Raw genomic sequence first — 21,361 nt, 5'->3', positions numbered from 1 at the left:
TTATATTCATAATAATAAAAAGTGATTTAAAAATAATATTAGTCAATATCAATATATAAAAGAGACAAGTTGACAACTCCACTTTATTCTACCTAAGTCAGATGAAATCTAAAACACTATGTTCAGTGTGGGCACCACTGTTTAGGAAGGGCAGTGGCAATCTGAAGGGCATATAGAGCAGGGTTACCAAGATTAGAAAACTGTGGCACTGCCATGAGAGAATGGGTTAACAAAGCTAGTGCTATTAAGTCCAGAGAAGAAATTTATGGAAAATATGATAGCTGTCTTGAAATATCTGAAGGAGTTACCAGGTAGAAGAAAGATTTTATTAGATCTGTTTGACCAAAGAGAGAAGAAATGAGTAGAAAGGAAGATTTTTGCTTGATATATGGGGTAAACATCCTAAGAACTAGAGTTGTTCAAAATTACTCCTTAATTCCCAGGCCCTGCTACAAATTTCCATGTCCCATAGAACATCCTGGATGCTACTTCCAGTAATACCTGGACTGACATACCTGATTTCTCCGGGGCTTACCATAATCAACTTTCTCATAAACCGTCATGTTCATATCTGTGGGAGAACAGAAGCAAAGAAGAGAGATGTCTAAGCTGTGGAAGACCCCAGAAATCATCCTTTTCTCCCCAACTTATTGACTCAGGACAGGACTGCATTTCAGCTGAATGAATTCTAACATCTCCAGGGAATGGAATTTTATAGTTTCACCAGGCAATGTGACAAGTAGTCAAGTATGGAGCAATCTCCACCCAGAACTACAGGCAAATTCTCAAGACATCAAGAGTAGCATCAACTACACTGATGTGGTTTTTAAAATCAACATAGTATTTTCTAACAATTCTGTGAAGAGGATAGATCCTGAAAAGCAAGTGGACACTGTGACACTGAGAGAAGTTTCTGAAAGCACGTATAGGTTTCCAGAAAATAATGATATCTTGTATGATAACATGTCACTAAGACACAGAGCTAAAATAGAGGATATGTCCATAGGATTGTAAGATATCAGGATAGAATAGAAGATAGTATCCATCTCTCATCACCATCCCATATCTTCCCTCCAGGGCTTCTTGGGAACCTGGACCATGAGAGGTAATCAGGATTTAGTCTCAACTAGAACTGTCTCCTCTGCCAACAAACAGCCTCTTATTGGGGTCTTTCCACTTGCCTGTTACTGGCTGCTGCTGCTGCTTCTTCCTTTTCACATACAGGTAAATAAGTATGCTGAGGAGTAACACAGTCAGGGGAATCAAAGAGAAACCCAAAATCAGCAGCAACTGCAATTCTGAGAAAGGAAGAAAAAATAAAAACTGAGCTCGTATCCCTCTCATTTATCTTCCAACTTTTCTCTCCTCCCCTAGAAAGATACAATGTATCATTTTGTAATAGTACTGAAAGATGGACCTTCATCTGCTACAGTGGCAACCTTTAACATGTATCCAACCATCCCATAAATATTTTTTGTTCAGTCATTTTCAGCCATATCCGATTCTTTGTATCCACATTTGGAGTTTTCTTGGCAGAGATATGGTGTGGTTTGCCATTTCCTTTCCAGATTATTTTACAGATGAGGAAACTGAGGCAAACAGGGTTAAACAACTTGCCCAGGATCATGCAGCTACTGGTACCTAAGGTTAGATTTCAACTCAGAAAGAAGAGTCTTCCTAATTGCAGGTCCAGTACTTTATCAATTTTATCACCTAGCTGCTCTCCCCAAAAGCATACCACCTACCTTATTCTTTTACTTATTCTTCATCTAAAATGCCTTCTACTTTTGCTTCTGCCTATCCAACTCCTATCCATCTTAAGTCCCACCTCCTCCATGAAGTTTTGCTAACTTCTTTCTCTAGCCCTTGGAGATCTCCTTCTCAATGCACACTACTTCTGTGGGGCTTAGTAATACCCAGTCACATGTTATTGTGTATTAGTCAGCATTGAAATGGTGTTTATCTTTACTTTTAAATAAGTTGTAAACTCCTTAAGGGAAGAACCACATCTTATTTTTTTATATTCCTTATAGATCCTAACAAAATGCCAAAATCAAAGCAAACACTAAATAGCTATTTGATATTAGCAAATGACTTACATCCATCCTTCCTTTCCCTTTAATTCTTTCTATGACCTATTAGCTCAACAACCCCTTCAGGTCCTACCACCTCACTCTTCCCAAACTTGCTCTTCTCTCAGCTCCCTTGATCCTTCCCTCTGTGTTCTACCAGGTCACCATCCCTGTTCTAACAATACTATTAGTTTCATTAGCCATTTCAACAGTAAATCACATGAACATCAGTGCTCAGTTCTTTTCCTCCTTGTTCTTGTAGCCAGCCTGATAATCTCCCACTCAAGAGAAACCTTTTTCAACTGCTCTGAATCCTGAACTAATCACAACATAGAAATCATACTATCTAATCTCAAGTGACTTTCATCCTTGCATGACAATGCTTTTGTTTATTACTTATTTACTCTTCATAGCCTTATCCCTACAGCAACTATTTCAAACCTCCACTCTGCTCTAGTCTCCAACTCTACTGCTATATATTTCCCTCTCAAGAGATGTTCGCTTATTTTGCAAGGAAGATTGAGACTCCTTTTCATGAGTTTTCTCATTTCCCTTTCTCTTCAAAATATCAAAACTCCATGTACTCCCCTATCTTCTCCCTCCCTCTGTCGGGGATGAGATGATCCTCTTCTTCAAAAAGGGTAAATTATGCTCTTGATCTCAGGATCTCCTACCTCTTCTATGATCCCACTCCATTGACCATTCCCTCTGCCTCCCTTTTATTTTCAGCTTCTCTCTCATTCATCTGCTTACAGACTCAGATCTGTCCTTTAAAAATCTTCCCTTTTGGGGGCAGCTGGGTAGCTCAGTGGATTGAGAACCAGGCCTAGAGACGGGAGGTCCTAGGTTCAAATTTGGCCTCAGACACTTCCTAGCTGTGCGACCCTGGGCAAGTCACTTGACCCCCATTACCTAGCCCTTACCACTCTTCTGCCTTGGAGCCAATACACAGTATTGACTCCAAGATGGAAGGTAAGGGTTTAAAAAAAAAATCTTCCCTTTTGTCAGGCTATATATGTAGACATGTACTGAAGGATTTGTTTTGAGTGTCTTTGAGTACTAAATATAGGTATGGGGGCTAGATAGTTGGAAGGACAGATGAATCTTTTTTTTAAATTTGTCATTTGCATTGCTGCTAGTAGAGAAGTCTATTATATTCAATTGTGCCACAATGTATCAGTCTCTGTTTACAATGTTCTCCTGGTTGATAAGAGACTGATACACTATGGTATGATCCAATGTAATGGACTTCTATACTAGCAGCAATGCAACGATCCAGGATAATTCTGAGGGACATACAAGAAAAAACGCTATCCACATCCAGAGAAAGAACCATGGTAATAGAAACATAGAAGAAAAAAAACTGCTTGATCACATGGGTTGATGACAATATATTTGAGGATGTAGACTCTAAGAGATCATCCTAATGCAAATATTAGTAATATGGAAATAGGTTTTGATCAATGATACATGTAAAACCTAGTGGAATTGCTTATTGGCTGCAGGAGGGGGGAAGTAGGAAGGGAGGGAAAGAACAAAAATCATGTAACCATGGAAAAATATTCTAAATTAATTCACTAAGTAAATAAATTTAAACAAAAAAAAATTGTCATTTGAATTTTTAAAAGAAAAATTCTTGCATTTACATTGCTATTCCATAAGCCAGAATTGTATTGCAACTCTCACATTCACTTTTTTCTCCAGAAAGAATTGTCTTTTTCTCCCCAATCAGTAAAAACTAACTCCTCATTTTCTTCAAATTGACTTCCATTCCTATCTCTCCACTGAAGTTACTCTTTCCAAACTTAACAGTGTCTATTAAATTCCTTTTCAATCTCCTTCACTCCTTTTTTTTTTTTAAATAAAACCTTACCTTCTGTGTTAGAATCAATATTTTGTATTGCTTCTAAGGTATAAAGAGCAGCAAGGGCTAGGCTATGAGGGTTAAGTGAGTTCCTCAGAATCACACAACTAGGAAGTGCCCACCGCCAGATTTGAACCAGGCCTGGCTCAAAATCAACTGAGACAGCTAGCTGCCCTCCCCCTACTATTTCATCTTTTACCTCTAATCCTTTTGAGATCCCCAAGGCCCTGTCCTTGGCCTTTCTCTCCTCTCTATGTTCCTCCTCTCCTAGATTTCAGTGATTGCTTTCATGAAGATAATCATGCCTCAATCTCTACCCTGAACTACATGCCACATTTCCAAGTATCTGTTTGTTTGATAACTTTGAATCTACTGCTGACCCCTTAAATTCAACACATCCAATGCTAAATTCATCATTTACCCTCCATGAATCTTTCCCCTTCATCTAGCTCTGTATTATGAGTGGTGCAAATCAAAGTCTCAAAAATTCAGAAATACGTTTTCTTGCCAAAAGCAATTATTTAACAGCTTTATATGACTGACAAAGTAATCATCCTATTAAACAGGGCTACTCACATCACTCTTCTGCTTGAAAACATTTTCTATTATTTGTTAAGCATCCATGTTGATTTTGTTCCTTCTCTACAATTAAGGAATATTTATTACCTATACCACTCACTTGAACATTAAATCAGATTATGGTTTGTAATCATTTGAATTCTTTTACCTGTGATTCACTAAAGAGATTATAGGTTCCATGAGGGCAAGAACTGTCTTATACCTTTTTTCATCTTCCATAGCACCTAGCAAAAAGTGGACACATGAAAGTTTTTCCAATAAATCTGTATTGATGAATTCAAACTCCCAACTGAATGTTCTATGCCATATTTCAGAAACTTGCAATTCATGGCAGAGCAACATGTTCATTTCCACAGGTTACATAATTTGGCAAAACTGAACTAGAATTTAGACATAAGCTGGTTTCTTTCAAGAATTCCCGTAGGAAAGATTTAGTAGTCTGGAATAGATAAGGCTTATTTTTTCCCCTTCCTGAAGCTGCCATAGACATGATTCATAATTTTAGATGTCATCTCCTTTCAAGCCCATTAGCTCAGCATGCCAATCTTCCTCTAGGGATTATAACTTGGTCTATTGACCCACCTTCAGAAGAACATGTATGTTTCTTTCTCAGAGGAGAGAAAGTCTTGTAAACTCTTTCTAGCCCAAACCTTCTTATGACAAAGGGAACAGAAGTCTGGAGCCATAGAAGAAAGAATAACAGATTTAGGGCTGGAAGGGACATTACTAGCCATGGAATTTATTTTTACGGATATGAGATTTGAGACATAAAGAGGTTAAGTGACTTGCCAAATGTCCCACAGTGATTAAGTGTCTGAGGCAAGATTTGAACCAAGATCCAAGATTTTTCTAATTCTTAGGCTTCTATACTACCCCCTAGATTCAAATCTGCTCTTTTTATAGATAAGGAAATTAAGATATAGAAAGTTTATTAGAGGAATATATAGAAAACAGGGCTAGAGAAGAATAGCAAGTAGAAGAAAGGAAAAGGAAACAAACCCATATCCTTGGATTCTTTAGTGAAATGAATTAATTACCTGAGTTAACTAGCTCAGATGGGGGAGGGGCACAGTAGAAGGACTGTAACATCATAAAAAAATTACATGTGACTTTGGTAGAGAAACCACTTCTCTACTGTTGCTATGAGAAAATATTCTCCTTACCTGAGGTTGAACTGTAAACTGAACTGGGACATGCCCAAGTAAGGTTGATGGTATGACTCCCTGAGCTAACTGGATTGCTGGCATGGCAAGTAAAGGAATTCTCCGTGTTCTTGGCTTGGATCAGGAGCTGTATATGAGAATATTTTCCTACGGTATTCATTTGTTTTCTTCCCCTGTACCAGATGTAGGTCAAATTACTGTTCCCTTTAACAAGGCAGGACAGGTTCACATGGCACAAGGTGCTATTCCATGGTTCCCAAGTCACCTGAAGCTCTGGTTCCTGGACTGGATCTAGAAAGAAAGGTTCTGTTAAGATTGTCCTGGGAAAAACAGATGCTGCAAGGCCAATAAAGAGGCTCAAAACTGTTATCATAAGTACTCACCATACACAGAAACCTGGAACTGAGCAGTAGTATAAACTTCTCCCTTTAGATTTGTGATTTCCATATAGTAGAGGCCACTGTCTTGCTTCTGAACTGAGTTAATGAAGAGAGTCAAGTTCTCAGCTATAGCATTAAGTCTGTTTTGAAATATGTCAACGTCAAATGTCACTTTTGAGCCATTTTTCCAACTCACTATTTTATGTGTGTTCTGAGTAGAAGTCGGTCGGAAAAACCAAATGAAATCTGTGCTCTCTGAATACTGCTGAGACCAAACTGGTTGTAACTTGATATCATTTCCAGTGATGACAGCTAAGTCAATTTTCTCCATTTTAGAACCTGATGTTCCTAAGAAAGAAAAGTCCAGAAAGTGAGGGCAGAGGTCACTGGCCTCAAGTGCAAAATCTAATGTGAGATTGTGAGACTGGTTGATTTTATGACCAAAAGAAATAATATTGAACAGATAACCCCCCCCCCCCAAGTATAAAGACCAGTATGTATATTTACTGGGCAGACTCAGTGCAGCTTCAGAAAAGGCTTCCTTTCCTTTCCTTTTTGTCCTTCCCTAAACAGATCTTATATACTAAATACCAGGTATGTGCTGAACCTTGAAGAATGGCTTTGCCCCAGGAATTTATGGTCTAGGACAGTGATGATGAACCTATGGAATGGGTGCTAAAGATGACATGCAGAGCACTCTCTGTGGGCATGTGGCCATCCTCCCCACACCGAGGACTCAAGTAAAACTATTCCTCTCCCACTCTCCTCTGTGCCTGAAGACATTTTTTCACATCCTCTGCCCAGCAGCCCAATGGGAGGTCACAGGGGGTAAGGTGGGAAGCTCATAGGTGGCAGAGCTGAAGGAGAACAGAGTGCTTGAATCACTCCCCTCCCCCTCTCTACACTTACTGAGGATATTCCTCATTTCACCCACCCCTCTGCTGGGAGCCATTAGGCCACAATGTCTTGACAAGATCACTCATGGAAACTAAAAAGGTCACAGAGTGGCCCCTTGGCAAGATGTGATTGCCCACTCAGTCCCCTTTGTATGACCTCTCTCATTAACATCCCTTACCTATGAAATCGACATGATTACTATTCCCCCTAACCTCAGAAAGAATAATAAAAGAGCAAAATACCTGTACTCTATTTCCCCAAAACATCACCAAAAGATCAGACCCTCAAAACCAATCCCAAAAGACTACCATAGGTTAACTTTTACTTAGGTACATAATTCCCAGTAAAACCATAGTTACAAGCCAAGTCCAGAACTTTCCCACTCACAGAAACTTATTCTCATGAAGCCAGCACACAAATCAATTATAAAGGCCCATATAAAATGTGCAGGCATACCAAGCTTCATCATGCCTCAGTGACTTGATTCTTCCCCCTGAGAAACTCCCTAGTAAACCCTGAAAAATGATCAGTCTAATATTAAATCTGAATTGTGTTCTCAGTACTTCTCAACCTCAATGTTATGATTATGGAATTGTCTTTAAGTATTTCTGATTGATTATTTCTTTTTATTAAAAGTAATAAGTATATTTCTTTGATTGTAAGCTCAAGCTTCTCAAAGGGTAATGAGAAAATTAATCCACCTGTGACAAATCATTTTTCTTGTGTGAAACCTTTATTCTGTCAAAAATCTGTAATCAAAATACAAGAACATAGAATGTTAATCAAGTGATTTGTTAAAAGTTAATGTATCACTTTTCCAATTATCTCTATTTATACATATGTGTTAGGTAATGTATCTGTGTGCCCCAAAAATGGGTATAAAAATAGCCAGGTCTGGGGATGGAGGAGCAGCTATCAGGTGCAAAGTATGCCCATGGCTGAAAGATATACAGCTGTCTTCCGTTTGTTATTTTCCTGACTGACTGTTAGCCACTTGTTGGGAATCCCTGGAGTTGCGAGTGAGGCTGGACCTTGCCCGTGGCCTCCCTCTGCCCAGTAGCCTAATGAGAGCACTTTCTCCTTCCCCTGTGTGTGGGGAGTGGGGGGGGGGCACACCTGATATTTGGTCTCCAGGTGGTGAGGGATGGCACAGCACTTGGTCTGGGGTAGGGGGAGTGACCAGTACTCTATCTCCAAAAGGTTCTCCATCACTGGTATAGAAGAACAGAACACAAATCCAATGGACAAATGGATAATTTACCACTTTTCTGGTATCAATATAGCCAGCATTTCTAAGTCAATGTAATATATGGCCCAGAGCCTGCCTAACTTTGTTTTTGCTGGAGCTGCATGAAGCTCTGTTATCTAGGACTATAGCCCATATGCAATATAAGAAAAACATTATCCCTTTTGCAAACTTTTCAGTGTAGTTAATATACAGTCTTGAGAAGAAAAATATTTAAGGACTTTTTCCTATTCTGATATGAGTGAATGACTCCTTTCAAATCTCTTGTTCCATTATCATAATACTGATTATGCCCTGCCAGGCCTTAGTTTTGGATCATTATCATTATTCACTGCCTCCATGCCTACAAATGTGCTGCTGAAGAAAAGGTAGAGGAAATAATGCAACCATGCTGACTGAGTCCACTACAAATTTGTTACTTAATGTCAATTGGGCCCTCACTGCTACTAGGCAATCCTTTTACACCTCCCTAATTAGCTCTCTAACTCATTCACTACAAGGGTTCTTCCAAATCTTTTCATCCTTTCCCAAACCTCCAAATGGCTCTTATCCTACCACTTTCTCAGCTGAGAGCCTTATTATATATTTTATTGTAAACAACTGAGTCCATTTGCTGAGAGCTTTTTCCCCTTCCTTTGCCTTTTGCCACTTTCTATTCCTTCATTCTTATTTCACATGATACGATGATTCTATTCCTTGCTACTCCTCTATGTGCACAAGGGATCCTATTACATTCTGTCAGCACCACAGATTTCCCCCTTTGTTATCCTCCCTCTCTCACTTACCTTCACTCTCTCTCCATCTACTGGCTGCTTCCCTTTTGCCTACAAACATCTGTGTTTCCTCATCCTCAAAAAAAAAAAATACTCCAATGTTCCAACCTGGTTGTCATCCCAAATATCTCCTGCTTTTTGTGGCCAAACTCTTTGAGAAGGCCATCTGTCATAGGTACCTCCACTTCCTCTCCTCACTCCCTTTTTAACTCTCAAAAATCTGACTTCTGATTTCATCATGAAACTAAAACTGCTCTCTTGAGTTACCAAACTACCAATGATATCTCGATTGCCAAATCTAATGGTCTTTTCTCAGTCTTCATGCTTCTTAACCTCTCTGTAGCCTTAAACACTGTCAGTCACCCTCTTCTTCATTCTCTCCTCTCTCTGCATTTTTGGCACACTTCTTTCCTGGCAATCTGCATATCTGAATACTCTTCATACCACTTTGCTGAATCTTCATCCATGCTCATCCCACTAAGCATGAACATGATACAGGGATTTGTCCTCTTCTCTTCTCCTTCATAGAGATAATTTTAGGGTTGTGATTTAAAATCTAAATTAATTGGTTTCCAGAGGAAAAAATCCCAAATAAAAATACCCGTCAGTCTGGAAATTTATGGTAATTTTAATTAATGTAGAGGGAAGGATTTTAAGAGGGAAGAGGATATAGGATTTCTCCCACCTGGTCTATGCCAGGGGTAGCTCAAGATCTCTGCCGCTAGGTCTCTGAAGGAGATTAGAGGCTTCTAAGAGGATAAAGTTTGGAAAGTATAGGAGGAAAAACTCAGCCAGAAACTCACAACCAAACCAGACAATAGCTGTAGCCATGCCAAGATGCCGAAAGGCCCAGCACACTGCCACCAGCCACCTCTTCTCCGCCAAAGGTACCAGAGAGAGGAAGTGAGCCAAATATATAGACCTTTTACTCTTGTGTCCCCTCCTCTAAATTTTCATGTCTACCAATCACATCAGAGGCTTTCCTCCAGGACTGCCCATTCTTTAGTTCTCATCTTCTTTGATTAGATTATATCTTTTGAGTTACTTAGCACTTCTTTGTTAAGTTCACCTTTTGTTAGTTACTTAACCTTTTTGTGATTAATTTAACCTTTATAGTTACTTAACACCTTTTTGCATTAAGATATAAAAATAGATTTAGCTTAAAATTCTAGCTTCATTATAAAATAATAACTAAGTACCTTCGTTGTTCAATCAGAAGATTACAACTTTATCTTCACCATAAAGTAAGATCTAAGTAGGGTGGAGTGATTTAAAGTTCACACCTTCTATTTTCTTTCACTTGATTTCATCATCTCTCCCAGGGATATAATTACCACCAATATGCTGATGATTCTCAAATTATATTTCAAATTACTTATCCAGCCCTAATTTCTCTTCTAACCTCCATGCTCACATTTTCAATTACCTATTAGACATCTCAGACTGGATATTCAATGTACATCCTAAACCCAACATGCCCAAAACTGAATACATTATCCTACTTCCCCACCCCCTCAATTTTCCCAGGCTCAAAATTTGGGTGTCTTCCTCTACACTTCACTCTATTTCACTAACCCCCATTCAATCTGCTGCAAATGTCTATAAATTCCACCTTTACAATACCTGTGAAATATACCCTGCTTCTCTTTCACTGTGATATTGTCACAACTTCAGTACAGGTCCTTATCAACTCACACCTAGATTATTGAAATAACTTACTGGTTGATCTGCCTGACACGACTCTCTCCCCACATCAGTCCATGCTCCACTCAGCCATCAAAGTGGTTTTCCAATGCAGCAATCTGACTATGTCATATCTTACCAGCCCCCACTCAGGAAACTCTAGGGGCCCTCTTTAATGTGGAAACTTCTAGGTCCTGTGTAATCCTGACTGTGGTTCCATAAGATTTAAAATGTTTCCTTCTGGCTGCTTGTGGTACTTTTTCTTTGACCTGGGAATTCTGGAATTTAGCTATTAGAGTCCTTGAATGTTGTATTTTAGCGTATCTTTCAAGAGGTGATCAGAATATTCTTTCCATTTCTATTTTCTCCTCTTGTTTGAGGATATCAGAGCATGGATGATTTCTTGTAATATGGTATCCAGATTCTTTTCTGACAATGACTTCCAGATAATCTGATGGAATTACATTATTTCTCCTGGATCTATTTTCCAGGTCAGTTGTTTTTCCAATGAGCTATTTCAGATTCTCTCTCTTTTTTCATTCTTTTGAATTTGTTTAATTATTTCTTAATGTCTTATGGAGTAATTCGTTTCTATTTTCCCAATTCTAATTCTGAGAGTGTTATTTTCTTCTTCATATTTTCTTTTCCACTTGGGAAGCTGTTTTCTTCAGTGTATTTTTTCAAAGATATTTTATTTTCCAAAGCACATGTAGTAACAATTTTCCACATACATTTTCTAAAATTATAAGATCCAAATTATCTCCCTCTATCCCTTCACTCCCTCCTCCCAAAGATGGTTAGCAATTTTATCTGGGTTAGACATAATTTATCATGAAAAACATATTTCCATATTGTTCATTGTTAAAAGTGAAAAATAGTATACTTTGATCTGCATTCCAGCTCCAACAGTTCTTTCTCTTGAGGTGAATAACACTTTGTCATAAGTGCCTCAGAATTGTCCTGGATCATTGTACTGCTAAGAGTAACTAAGTCTTTCACAGTTGATCATTATACAATATTGTTACTGTGTATAATGACCTTCTGGTTCTGCTTATTTCACTCTGCATCAGTTCATATAAGTCTTTCCAGATTTTTCAGAAATCATCCTATTTAGTCATTTCTTATAATACAATAATATTCTATTGCTATCATATACCACAAGTTTTTCAGCCATTCCCTAACTGATAGACATCCCACAATTTCCAATTCTTTGCCTCCACAAAAAAAAAAAAAAACTGCTATATTTTTGTACAAGTAGGTCCTTTCTCCCAATCCTTTTTTTATCATCTCCTTGAGATACAGTCCTAGAAGTGGTATACTGGGTTAAAGGATATGCTCTCTGGGCATATTTCCAAATTGCCTTCCAAAACCATTGGATCAGTTCTGTTAGGATTAAAATTCTCTGGAGACTGAATATTAATTTATAATTATTCATTAGATAGTGAAAATTGGTTGGAGAGAGAAAAAGCACATAATCACATTACTGGTAGCCTAGTTAACCTGAGTTGGTTACTCACCACAGGTTCTATTAACTCCTGCTGCTTCCTAGTCAGGACTGCAAAATTCCTTGATCCATTACTTATAACCCCAGCGATATCATTTTTTTCTGGATTTCCCTGGTTGGACAGACTTGACCTCAGTCTAGATCGGAGGCCAGTCTTTCAGATGTCAGGAGTCATGTGGGACAAGAGGCAAGTGTCTTCTGGGAAGGCAGGGAGCCACAAGTCATCTGACATCCTCTCATCATACAACTGCACATTCATTCAAAGGGTGGGTGTGAGACCAAAATGAATTTTCAAAACTTTCCTTTTAAAAGGAAAGGGGGAACAAATTTATATTAAGCTGAACAAATTGTGGTATATGATGGTGATAGAATATTATTGTGCTTGCCCAGAGATTCTAGAACAAGGGGGCAATACAGCCACTGACAGAGCTCACAGAACACCTTCTACACTAAACCCCCAAAAGACAACTCCCAGGAATGTAATTGCCAAATTCCAAAGCTATCAAACAAAAGAAAAAATCCTACAGGAAGCCAGAAAAAGACAATTTAGATATAAAGGAATGCCAATCAGGGTCACCCAAGACCTTGCAAGTTCTACTCTGAATGATCGTAAGGCATGGAACATGATCTTCAGAAAGGCAAGAGAACTGGGTCTCCAACCAAGAATCAGCTACCCAGCAAAACTGACTATATACTTCCAAGGGAAAGTATGGGCATTCAACAAAATAGAAGACTTCCAACTTTTTGCAAAGAAAAGACCAGAGCTCTGTGGAAAGTTTGATACCGAAAATCAAAGAGCAAGGAATACCTGAAAAGGTAAATATTAAGGAAAGGGGAAAAATGTTATTTTCTTTTACTCAAACTCTCTTCTATAAGGACTACATTTATATCAACCTATGTATACTAATATGTGGGGAAAATGTAATGTATAAATAGGGGGTAAAGAAAGACCAAATAGAATAATCGTTCTCACACAAAGATTCACATGGGAAGGGGAGGGGAAGAAAACTCCTATAAGAAGGAGAGGAAGAGAGGGTTTTTTTTTTTTTACTTAAACCTCAATCTCAGGGAAATCAACTCTGAGAGGGAAAAACATCCAGATCCATTGGGATCTTGAATTCTATCTTACCCAACAAGGGTAAGGAGAAGGGAAAACCGAGGGGGGGAGGGGGAGAGGGAGAACAAAAAGGGAGGGAAAGAGAGGGGGGAGGGGGAGAGGGAGAACAAAAAGGGAGGGAAAGAGAGGGGGGAGGGGGAGGGAAGAAAAAGGGAGGGACTAAAAAGGGAAACATCAAGGGAGGGGACAAGGGGACTGATTCAAAGTAAATCACTGGACTAAAAGGTAGAGCCGAAGAAGAAAAGGTTAGAATTAGGGAAGGCAATCAAAATGCCAGGGAGTCCACAAATGACAATCATAACTTTGAACGTGAATGGGATGAACTCACCCATAAAACGTAGATGAATAGCAGAATGGATTAGAATCCAAAACCCTACCATATGTTGTCTTCAAGAAACACACATGAGGCGGGTTGACACCCACAAGGTCAGAATTAAAGGATGGAGTAAGACCTTCTGGGCCTCAACTGATAGAAAGAAGGCAGGAGTGGTAATCATGATATCTGATAAAGCCAATGCAAAAATAGACCTGATCAAAAGGGATAGGGAAGGTAATTATATTTTGTTAAAAGGGACTCTAGACAATGAGGAAATATCATTAATCAACATGTATGCACCAAATAATATAGCACCCAAATTTCTAATGGAGAAACTAGGAGAATTGAAGGAAGAAATAGACAATAAAAACATACTAGTGGGAGACTTAAACCAACCACTATCAAATTTAGATAAATCAAATCAAAAAATAAATAAGAAAGAGGTAAAAGAAGTGAATGAAATCTTAGAAAAATTAGAATTAATAGACATATGGAGAAAAATAAATAGGGATAAAAAGGAATACACCTTCTTCTCAGCACCACATGGCACATTCACAAAGATTGACCATACATTAGGTCACAGAAACATAGCACACAAATGCAAAAAAGCAGAAATAATGAATGTAGCCTTCTCAGATCACAAGGCAATAAAAATAATGATTAGTAATGGTACATGGAAAACCAAATCTAAAACCAATTGGAAATTAAACAATATGATACTCCAAAACTGTTTAGTTAAAGAAGAAATCATAGAAACAATTAATAATTTCACCAAGGAAAATGACAATGGCGAAACATCCTTTCAAACCTTTTGGGATGCAGCCAAAGCGGTAATCAGAGGCAAATTCATATCCCTGAAAGCTTAAATTAACAAACAAGGGAGAGCAGAGATCAATCAATTGGAAATGCAATTGAAAAAACTCGAAAGCAATCAAATTAAAAACCCCCAGCAGAAAACCAAATTAGAAATCCTAAAAATTAAGGGAGAAATTAATAAAATCGAAAGTGATAGAACTATTGATTTAATAAATAAGACAAGAAGCTGGTACTTTGAAAAAACAAACAAAATAGACAAAGTACTGGTCAATCTAATTAAAAAAAGGAAGGAAGAAAAGCAAATTCACAGCATTAAAGATGAAAAGGGGGACAGCACCTCCAATGAGGAGGAAATTAAGGCAATCATTAGAAATTACTTTGCCCAATTATAGGGCAATAAATACACCAATTTAGGAGAAATGGATGAATATATACAAAAATACAAACTGCCTAGACTAACAGAAGAGGAAATAGAATTCTTAAATAATCCCATATCAGAAATTGAAATCCATCAAGCCATCAAAGAACTTCCTAAGAAAAAATCCCCAGGGCCTGATGGATTCACCTGTGAATTCTATCAAACATTCAGAGAACAGTTAATCCCAATACTATACAAACTATTTGACATAATAAGCAAAGAGGGAGTTCTACCAAACTCCTTTTACGACACAAACATGGTACTGATTCCAAAACCAGGCAGGTCAAAAACAGAGAAAGAAAACTATAGGCCAATCTCCCTAATGAATATAGATGCAAAAATCTTAAATAGGATACTAGCAAAAAGACTCCAGCAAGTGATCAGAAGGATCATTCACCATGATCAAGTAGGATTTATACCAGGGATGCAGGGCTGGTTCAACATTAGGAAAACCAACCACATAATTGACCACATCAACAAGCAAACTAGCAAGAACCACATGATTATTTCAATAGATGCAGAAAAAGCCTTTGATAAAATACAACACCCATTCCTATTAAAAACACTAGACAGCATAGGAATAGAAGGGTCATTCCTAAAAATAATAAACAGTATATATCTAAAACCAACAGCTAATATCATCTGCAATGGGGATAAACTAAATGCATTCCCAATAAGATCAGGAGTGAAACAAGGATGCCCATTACCACCTCTACTATTTGACATTGTACTAGAAACACTAGCAGTAGCAATTAGAGAAGATAAAGGAATTGAAGGCATCAAAATAGGCAAGGAGGAGACTAAGTTATCACTCTTTGCGGATGACATGATGGTCTACTTAAAGAATCCTAGAGATTCAACCAAAAAGCTAATTGAAATAATCAACAACTTTAGCAAAGTTGCAGGATACAAAATAAACCCACATAAATCATCAGCATTTCTATATATCTCCAACACAGCTCAGCAGCAAGAACTAGAGAGAGAAATCCCATTCAAAATCACCTTAGACAAAATAAAATACCTAGGAATCTATCTCCCAAGACAAACACAGGAACTATATGAACACAACTACAAAACACTCGCCACACAACTAAAACTAGACTTGAACAAATGGAAAAACATTAACTGCTCATGGATAGGACGAGCCAATATAATAAAAATGACCATCCTACCCAAACTTATTTATCTATTTAGTGCCATACCCATTGAACTACCAAAATACTTCTTCACTGATTTAGAAAAAACCATAACAAAGTTCATTTGGAAGAACAAAAGATCAAGGATATCCAGGGAAATAATGAAAAAAAACACAAATGACGGGGGCCTTGCAGTCCCTGACCTAAAACTATATTACAAAGCAGCAGTCATCAAAACAATTTGGTACTGGCTAAGAAACAGAAAGGAAGATCAGTGGAATAGACTGGGGGAAAGCGACCTCAGCAAGACAGTATACGATAAACCCAAAGATCCCAGCTTTGGGGACAAAAATCCACTATTCGATAAAAACTGCTGGGAAAATTGGAAGACAGTGTGGGAGAGACTAGGAATAGATCAACACCTCACACCCTACACCAAGATAAATTCAAAATGGGTGAGTGACTTAAACATAAAGAAGGAAACCATAAGTAAATTGGGTAAACACAGAATAGTATACATGTCAGACCTTTGGGAGGGGAAAGGCTTTAAAACCAAGCAAGATATAGAAAGAATCACAAAATGTAAAATAAATAATTTTGACTACATCAAACTAAAAAGCTTTTGTACAAACAAAACCAATATAACTAAAATCAGAAGGGAAATAACAAATTGGGAAAAAATCTTCATAGAAACCTCTGACAAAGGTTTAATTACTCATATTTATAATGAGCTAAATCAATTGTACAAAAAATCAAGCCATTCTCCAATTGATAAATGGGCAAGGGAAATGGATAGGCAGTTCTCAGATAAAGAAATCAAAACTATTAACAAGCACATGAAGAAGTGTTCTACATCTCTTATAATCAGAGAGATGCAAATCAAAACAACTCTGAGGTATCACCTCACACCTAGCAGATTGGCTAACATAACAGCAAAGGAAAGTAATGAATGCTGGAGGGGATGTGGCAATGTAGGGACATTAATTCATTGCTGGTGGAGTTGTGAATTGATCCAACCATTCTGGAGGGCAATTTGGAACTATGCCCAAAGGGCGACAAAAGAATATCTACCCTTTGACCCAGCCATAGCACTGCTGGGTCTGTACCCCAAAGAGATAATGGACACAAAGACTTGTACAAAAATATTCATAGCTGCGCTCTTTGTGGTGGCCCAAAACTGGAAAACGAGGGGATGCCCATCAATTGGGGAATGGCTGAACAAACTGTGGTATATGTTGGTGATGGAGTACTATTGTGCTAAAAGGAATAATAAAGTGGAGAAGTTCCATGGAGACTGGAACAACCTCCAGGAAGTGATGCAGAGCGAGAGGAGCAGAACCAGGAGAACATTGTACACAGAGACTAATACACTGTGGTATAATCGAACGTAATGGACTTCTCCATTAGTGGCGGTGTAATGTCCCTGAACAACTTGCAGGGATCCAGGAGAAAAAAACACCATTCATAAGCAAAGGATAAACTATGGGAGTGGAAACACCGAGGAAAAGCAACTGCCTGAATACAGCGGTTGAGGGGACAGAGGAGAGACTCTAAACAAACACTCTAATGCAAATATTATCAACATAGCAATGGGTTCAAATCAAGAAAACATGTAATGCCCAGTGGATTTACGTGGCGGCTATGGGGGGTTGGGGGGGAGGAAAAGAAAATGATCTATGTCTTTAACGAATAATGCTTGGAAATGATCAAATAAAATATATTTTTAAAAAAAGAATATTATTGTGCTGTAAGGAATGATGATCTGGAGTATTTCTATATGAACTGGGAGAACCTTAATGAACTGATTATGGGTGTGAAGTCCCCTACCCCCTTTTATGATTATAATAGTTTAGCCTTTATGATTATTTTCATAATACAATCATTGGTTTTTAGTAAAATAATGTAGTCTGCTTTATAAAAATTATAAAGATCAGCTAAGAAAATTACAGTTTAGGGAAATATCAAATATTATTTACAATTTTACCTTAAGCTTATAACCCAGGAATTTCCACTAATCCTACCACATGCCTCTACGTGTGCATTATGTGATGCACACAGAAGGTCAAGGGCTATTCTTGTTTGTACATATCAGTTAACCAAACTGATGACTCCTAATATTACACCATAATCATCAGCAAAAACACCAAGACCCTGACTGAGTATTGCAAAGGTCTTGGAAAGGTCAGCTATAATAATAGACATAAGTTACCACCCACAGTCATCTCTTTTACACTTGATCACCCCTTGAGAATCATTCATTAAGAAATACCCCTGTGAAAGATTTTGTATCTTTCTCTTTTAATTCTGATTGTTTGTTTTTTTTCTGTCTCTGCATCATCAGATTTCTTGTCATAAAAATGGCTATCTCCTAAGGCTCAGGGTTTCTGGTTCTGATCTTGACCATGGTCTGGTTTTATTGGGAGTTTGGCCTCTTCTCAATAAATCTATTTATCTTAGAGTTTATCACACAAACATACTTGTGTAATAAATTTCCACCACATGATCAGAGTGAACTAAGCAGAACCAGGAGAACATTGTACACAGAAAGTAAAACACTGTTGAACAATCCAATGTAATGGACTTTGCTACAAGTAGCAATACAATAAGCTAGGACACTCCTGGAGGATTTATAGGAAAGAATACTAATCACATTGAGAGAAAGAACTATGGGGGTTGAAATGCAAAAGAAGAACATATAACATTTATTACATGTATATATGGGTATGTGATTTGGGGTTTAGGCTTTAAAAGATCACTCTATAGCAAAACTGAATAATATGGAAATAGGTATCAAGTGGTAACATTTGTACAACCCAGTGGAATTGCTTGTTGGCTCTGGGAGTGGGGAGGAAAGAGGGGGAAGGAAAGAAAATGAATCATGGAAACATGGGAAAATATTTTAAAATAAAATTATAAATTTTTAATGCTTTATGATTTCAAAAAAACAAACAAGTTATCCATTAATACGACCCAAAGAGGTGGAAATTTGTATTAAGCTCACACCATTGACAATTCCACCAACAATATATTAGTGTCCCAATTTTACCGCATCCTCTCCAACATTTGTCACTTTCCTTTACTGTCATATTGGCCAATCTGATAGATGTGAGGTGGTACCTTGGAGTTGTTTTAATTTGCATTTCTGTAATCAAGAGTGATTCAGAACTTTTCTTCATATGGTTAATGATAGGTTTGATTTCTTTATCTGAAAACTGCTTATTTATATACTTTGACCATTTATCAAGTGAATGAAGAATAGTTTGTATTCTTATAAATTTGACTTAGTTCTTCATATAATTGAAAAATGAGACCTTTATCATAGACATTTATTATAAATTTTTCCCAGTTTGTTATTTCCCTTCTAATCTTGGTCAAAGGTTTTCTAGAAAACCTTTTTAAGTTATTTATTTAAATTTTTAAAATTTTATCTATTAAATTATTTATTTAAATTTATTTATTAAGTTCATTTTATTCCTGTAATGTTCTCTATTTCTTGTTTCATCATGAATTCTTCCCTTATTCATAGATCTGCCAAATAAACTAGTCTATATTCCTCTAATTTACTTATAGTATCACCCTTTTTGTCTAAATCATATGCTCATTTTAACCTTATCTTGGTATAGGATGTGACTTGGTCTATACTTAATTTCTACTTTTTTCCAGCTTTCCCAGAAGTTTTTGTCAAATAGTGAGCTCTTACTCCCAAAGCTGGGATCTTTGGATTTATCAAACACTAGATTGCTAAGGTCATTCATTCCTATATATTATTTATCTAAACTATTCCATACATCCACCATTCTATTTTTGAGCCAATACTAGATTCTTTTTATGATTCCAGCATTATAGTACAGTTTGAGATTTGGTACTGCTAGGCTTCCTTAACATTTTGTTTTCACTAATTCCCTAGATATTCTTCATCTTTTTTTCTTGCATATGAATTTTGTTATTTTTTTTCTGTTTCCATAAAATAATTTTGGGCAGTTTGATTTCTATGATTGAATAAGTAAATTAATTTGGGTAGAATTGTCAATTATTTTATTTTTCTCACGTTCAGTTAAAAAAGCCTGTAGCAAGTTCTCAATGTCCTTGTAAGATGGATTATACTGAAAAAATATGTCTTGCATCTTGTTTGTTACTAGAAAGGGATCTTGTTCATATGTGGGGATATTTTGTGTAAATTCATTTATTTCTTGGAGTGTAAATGGTATCCTGTGTCTTAAAGTCACCACATCCCCATTCCGTCCTATTTCAGGTACTTCTCTTAGAGGAAACAAGCCTCTAGTTGAATTTTGTACCTGTGGGTCAGTTTGACTAGGACAAGTTTCTCTAGGAGGACAAGATCTCCTTTGGGCTAGAATTTGGTTTTCTGTAGGAGAGGGAACATGAGAAACTGAGATTGCAGGGGAAGGGTTTTGGGGATTAAATTCAGTCAAAATTTGCACTACACGAGAGAAGCAATCTGTTAACTGAGCTATAGGGAAGGCGTTTTCCATCTCTATTTCAGGGAAGGAAAATTCCTCATTCAAAGGTTCTGAAATAGGTCTGTTTCTGGTAGGGTGGATGTTTGTCAATTGATCCTATAAGAAACATTTTAAGTTTTCAAACTGGGCTTGTATGATCTCTTGCATCTTTATGTCCTCAATTTTTTGAGTGTTTTTCTGAATTTCAGCTTCAATTAATTTTTTTTATGTTAGCATCTCTAAACACAGTGCTGAGGAGTACAAAAATATTACCTATTAATATAAAAAATTGGAGGTATGCTGTATTCCTTAATGTCCCTAATTCTTCAACCACCATATAAATGTTGAAGAATATAGTATTCATTTATGTATATATATATATATATATATATAGTAATTATTTTCTAATGGTCTTCACAAAACACATGGGGAGAAGGACAAAGCCAAAACTTTACACAGGTTTTTTCCACTCCTAATCTAGGCAGTTGTTCCCTAAAGGAAAGGAGATTTAGAAACAGCTCTCCCAGCCAGGACCTTAGGATTGCTAAGATTTAAAACAGCTGTGTTCTATCTAATTTAAGGAGAGAAGCCTGAAAGCAGGAAAATGGGCTTTGTACTCTGGTGGTCTAGCTGTTTTTGTTGCAAGAGATCGAAGCAAGGGCTCCATTTTCCAGAGTTTCCTTGCTGTTAATCAACAAGGGTCAGCTAACTATATTTAGCTATCTAGCTATCAATCAGAGTCACACAGCTGGGAAGTATCTGAGGTCAGATTTGAAGCTAGGACCTTCTGTCTCTAGGCCTGGCTCTCAATCCACTGAGCCACCCAGCTGCCCCTTAAGATTAAAAGGGGGAAAAAACCAAACTGATGATTCCAATTTAACTTAAGGAGAAAAGAGAAGAGAGAAGTTTTTTTTTTATACTCTCCTGTTCTAGCAGC

At 37.4% G+C, this 21,361-nt stretch overlaps 1 protein-coding gene across 1 annotated transcript in view; it reads right to left on the bottom strand.

Moving 5' to 3' along the window:
- LOC103101082 (natural killer cell receptor 2B4) overlaps positions 1 to 21,361 on the bottom strand; it is a 61,432-nt gene that overhangs the window by 10,122 nt on the left and 29,949 nt on the right. Inside the window, exons 2-5 of the mRNA XM_007481633.3 lie at positions 6,062 to 6,406; positions 5,679 to 5,969; positions 1,182 to 1,298; positions 516 to 571 (exon numbers count right to left, since the gene is read on the bottom strand). Of these exons, the coding sequence (XP_007481695.1) occupies positions 516 to 571; positions 1,182 to 1,298; positions 5,679 to 5,969; positions 6,062 to 6,406 (809 nt within the window). The remainder of the gene's footprint in view (positions 1 to 515; positions 572 to 1,181; positions 1,299 to 5,678; positions 5,970 to 6,061; positions 6,407 to 21,361) is intronic.

Source organism: Monodelphis domestica, chromosome 2, assembly GCF_027887165.1.
Source record: "Monodelphis domestica isolate mMonDom1 chromosome 2, mMonDom1.pri, whole genome shotgun sequence".
NCBI classification, from domain to species: Eukaryota; Metazoa; Chordata; class Mammalia; order Didelphimorphia; family Didelphidae; genus Monodelphis; species Monodelphis domestica.
Note: the sequence above shows the minus strand (reverse complement) of the source record. Positions and strands in the feature narration are given on the sequence as shown.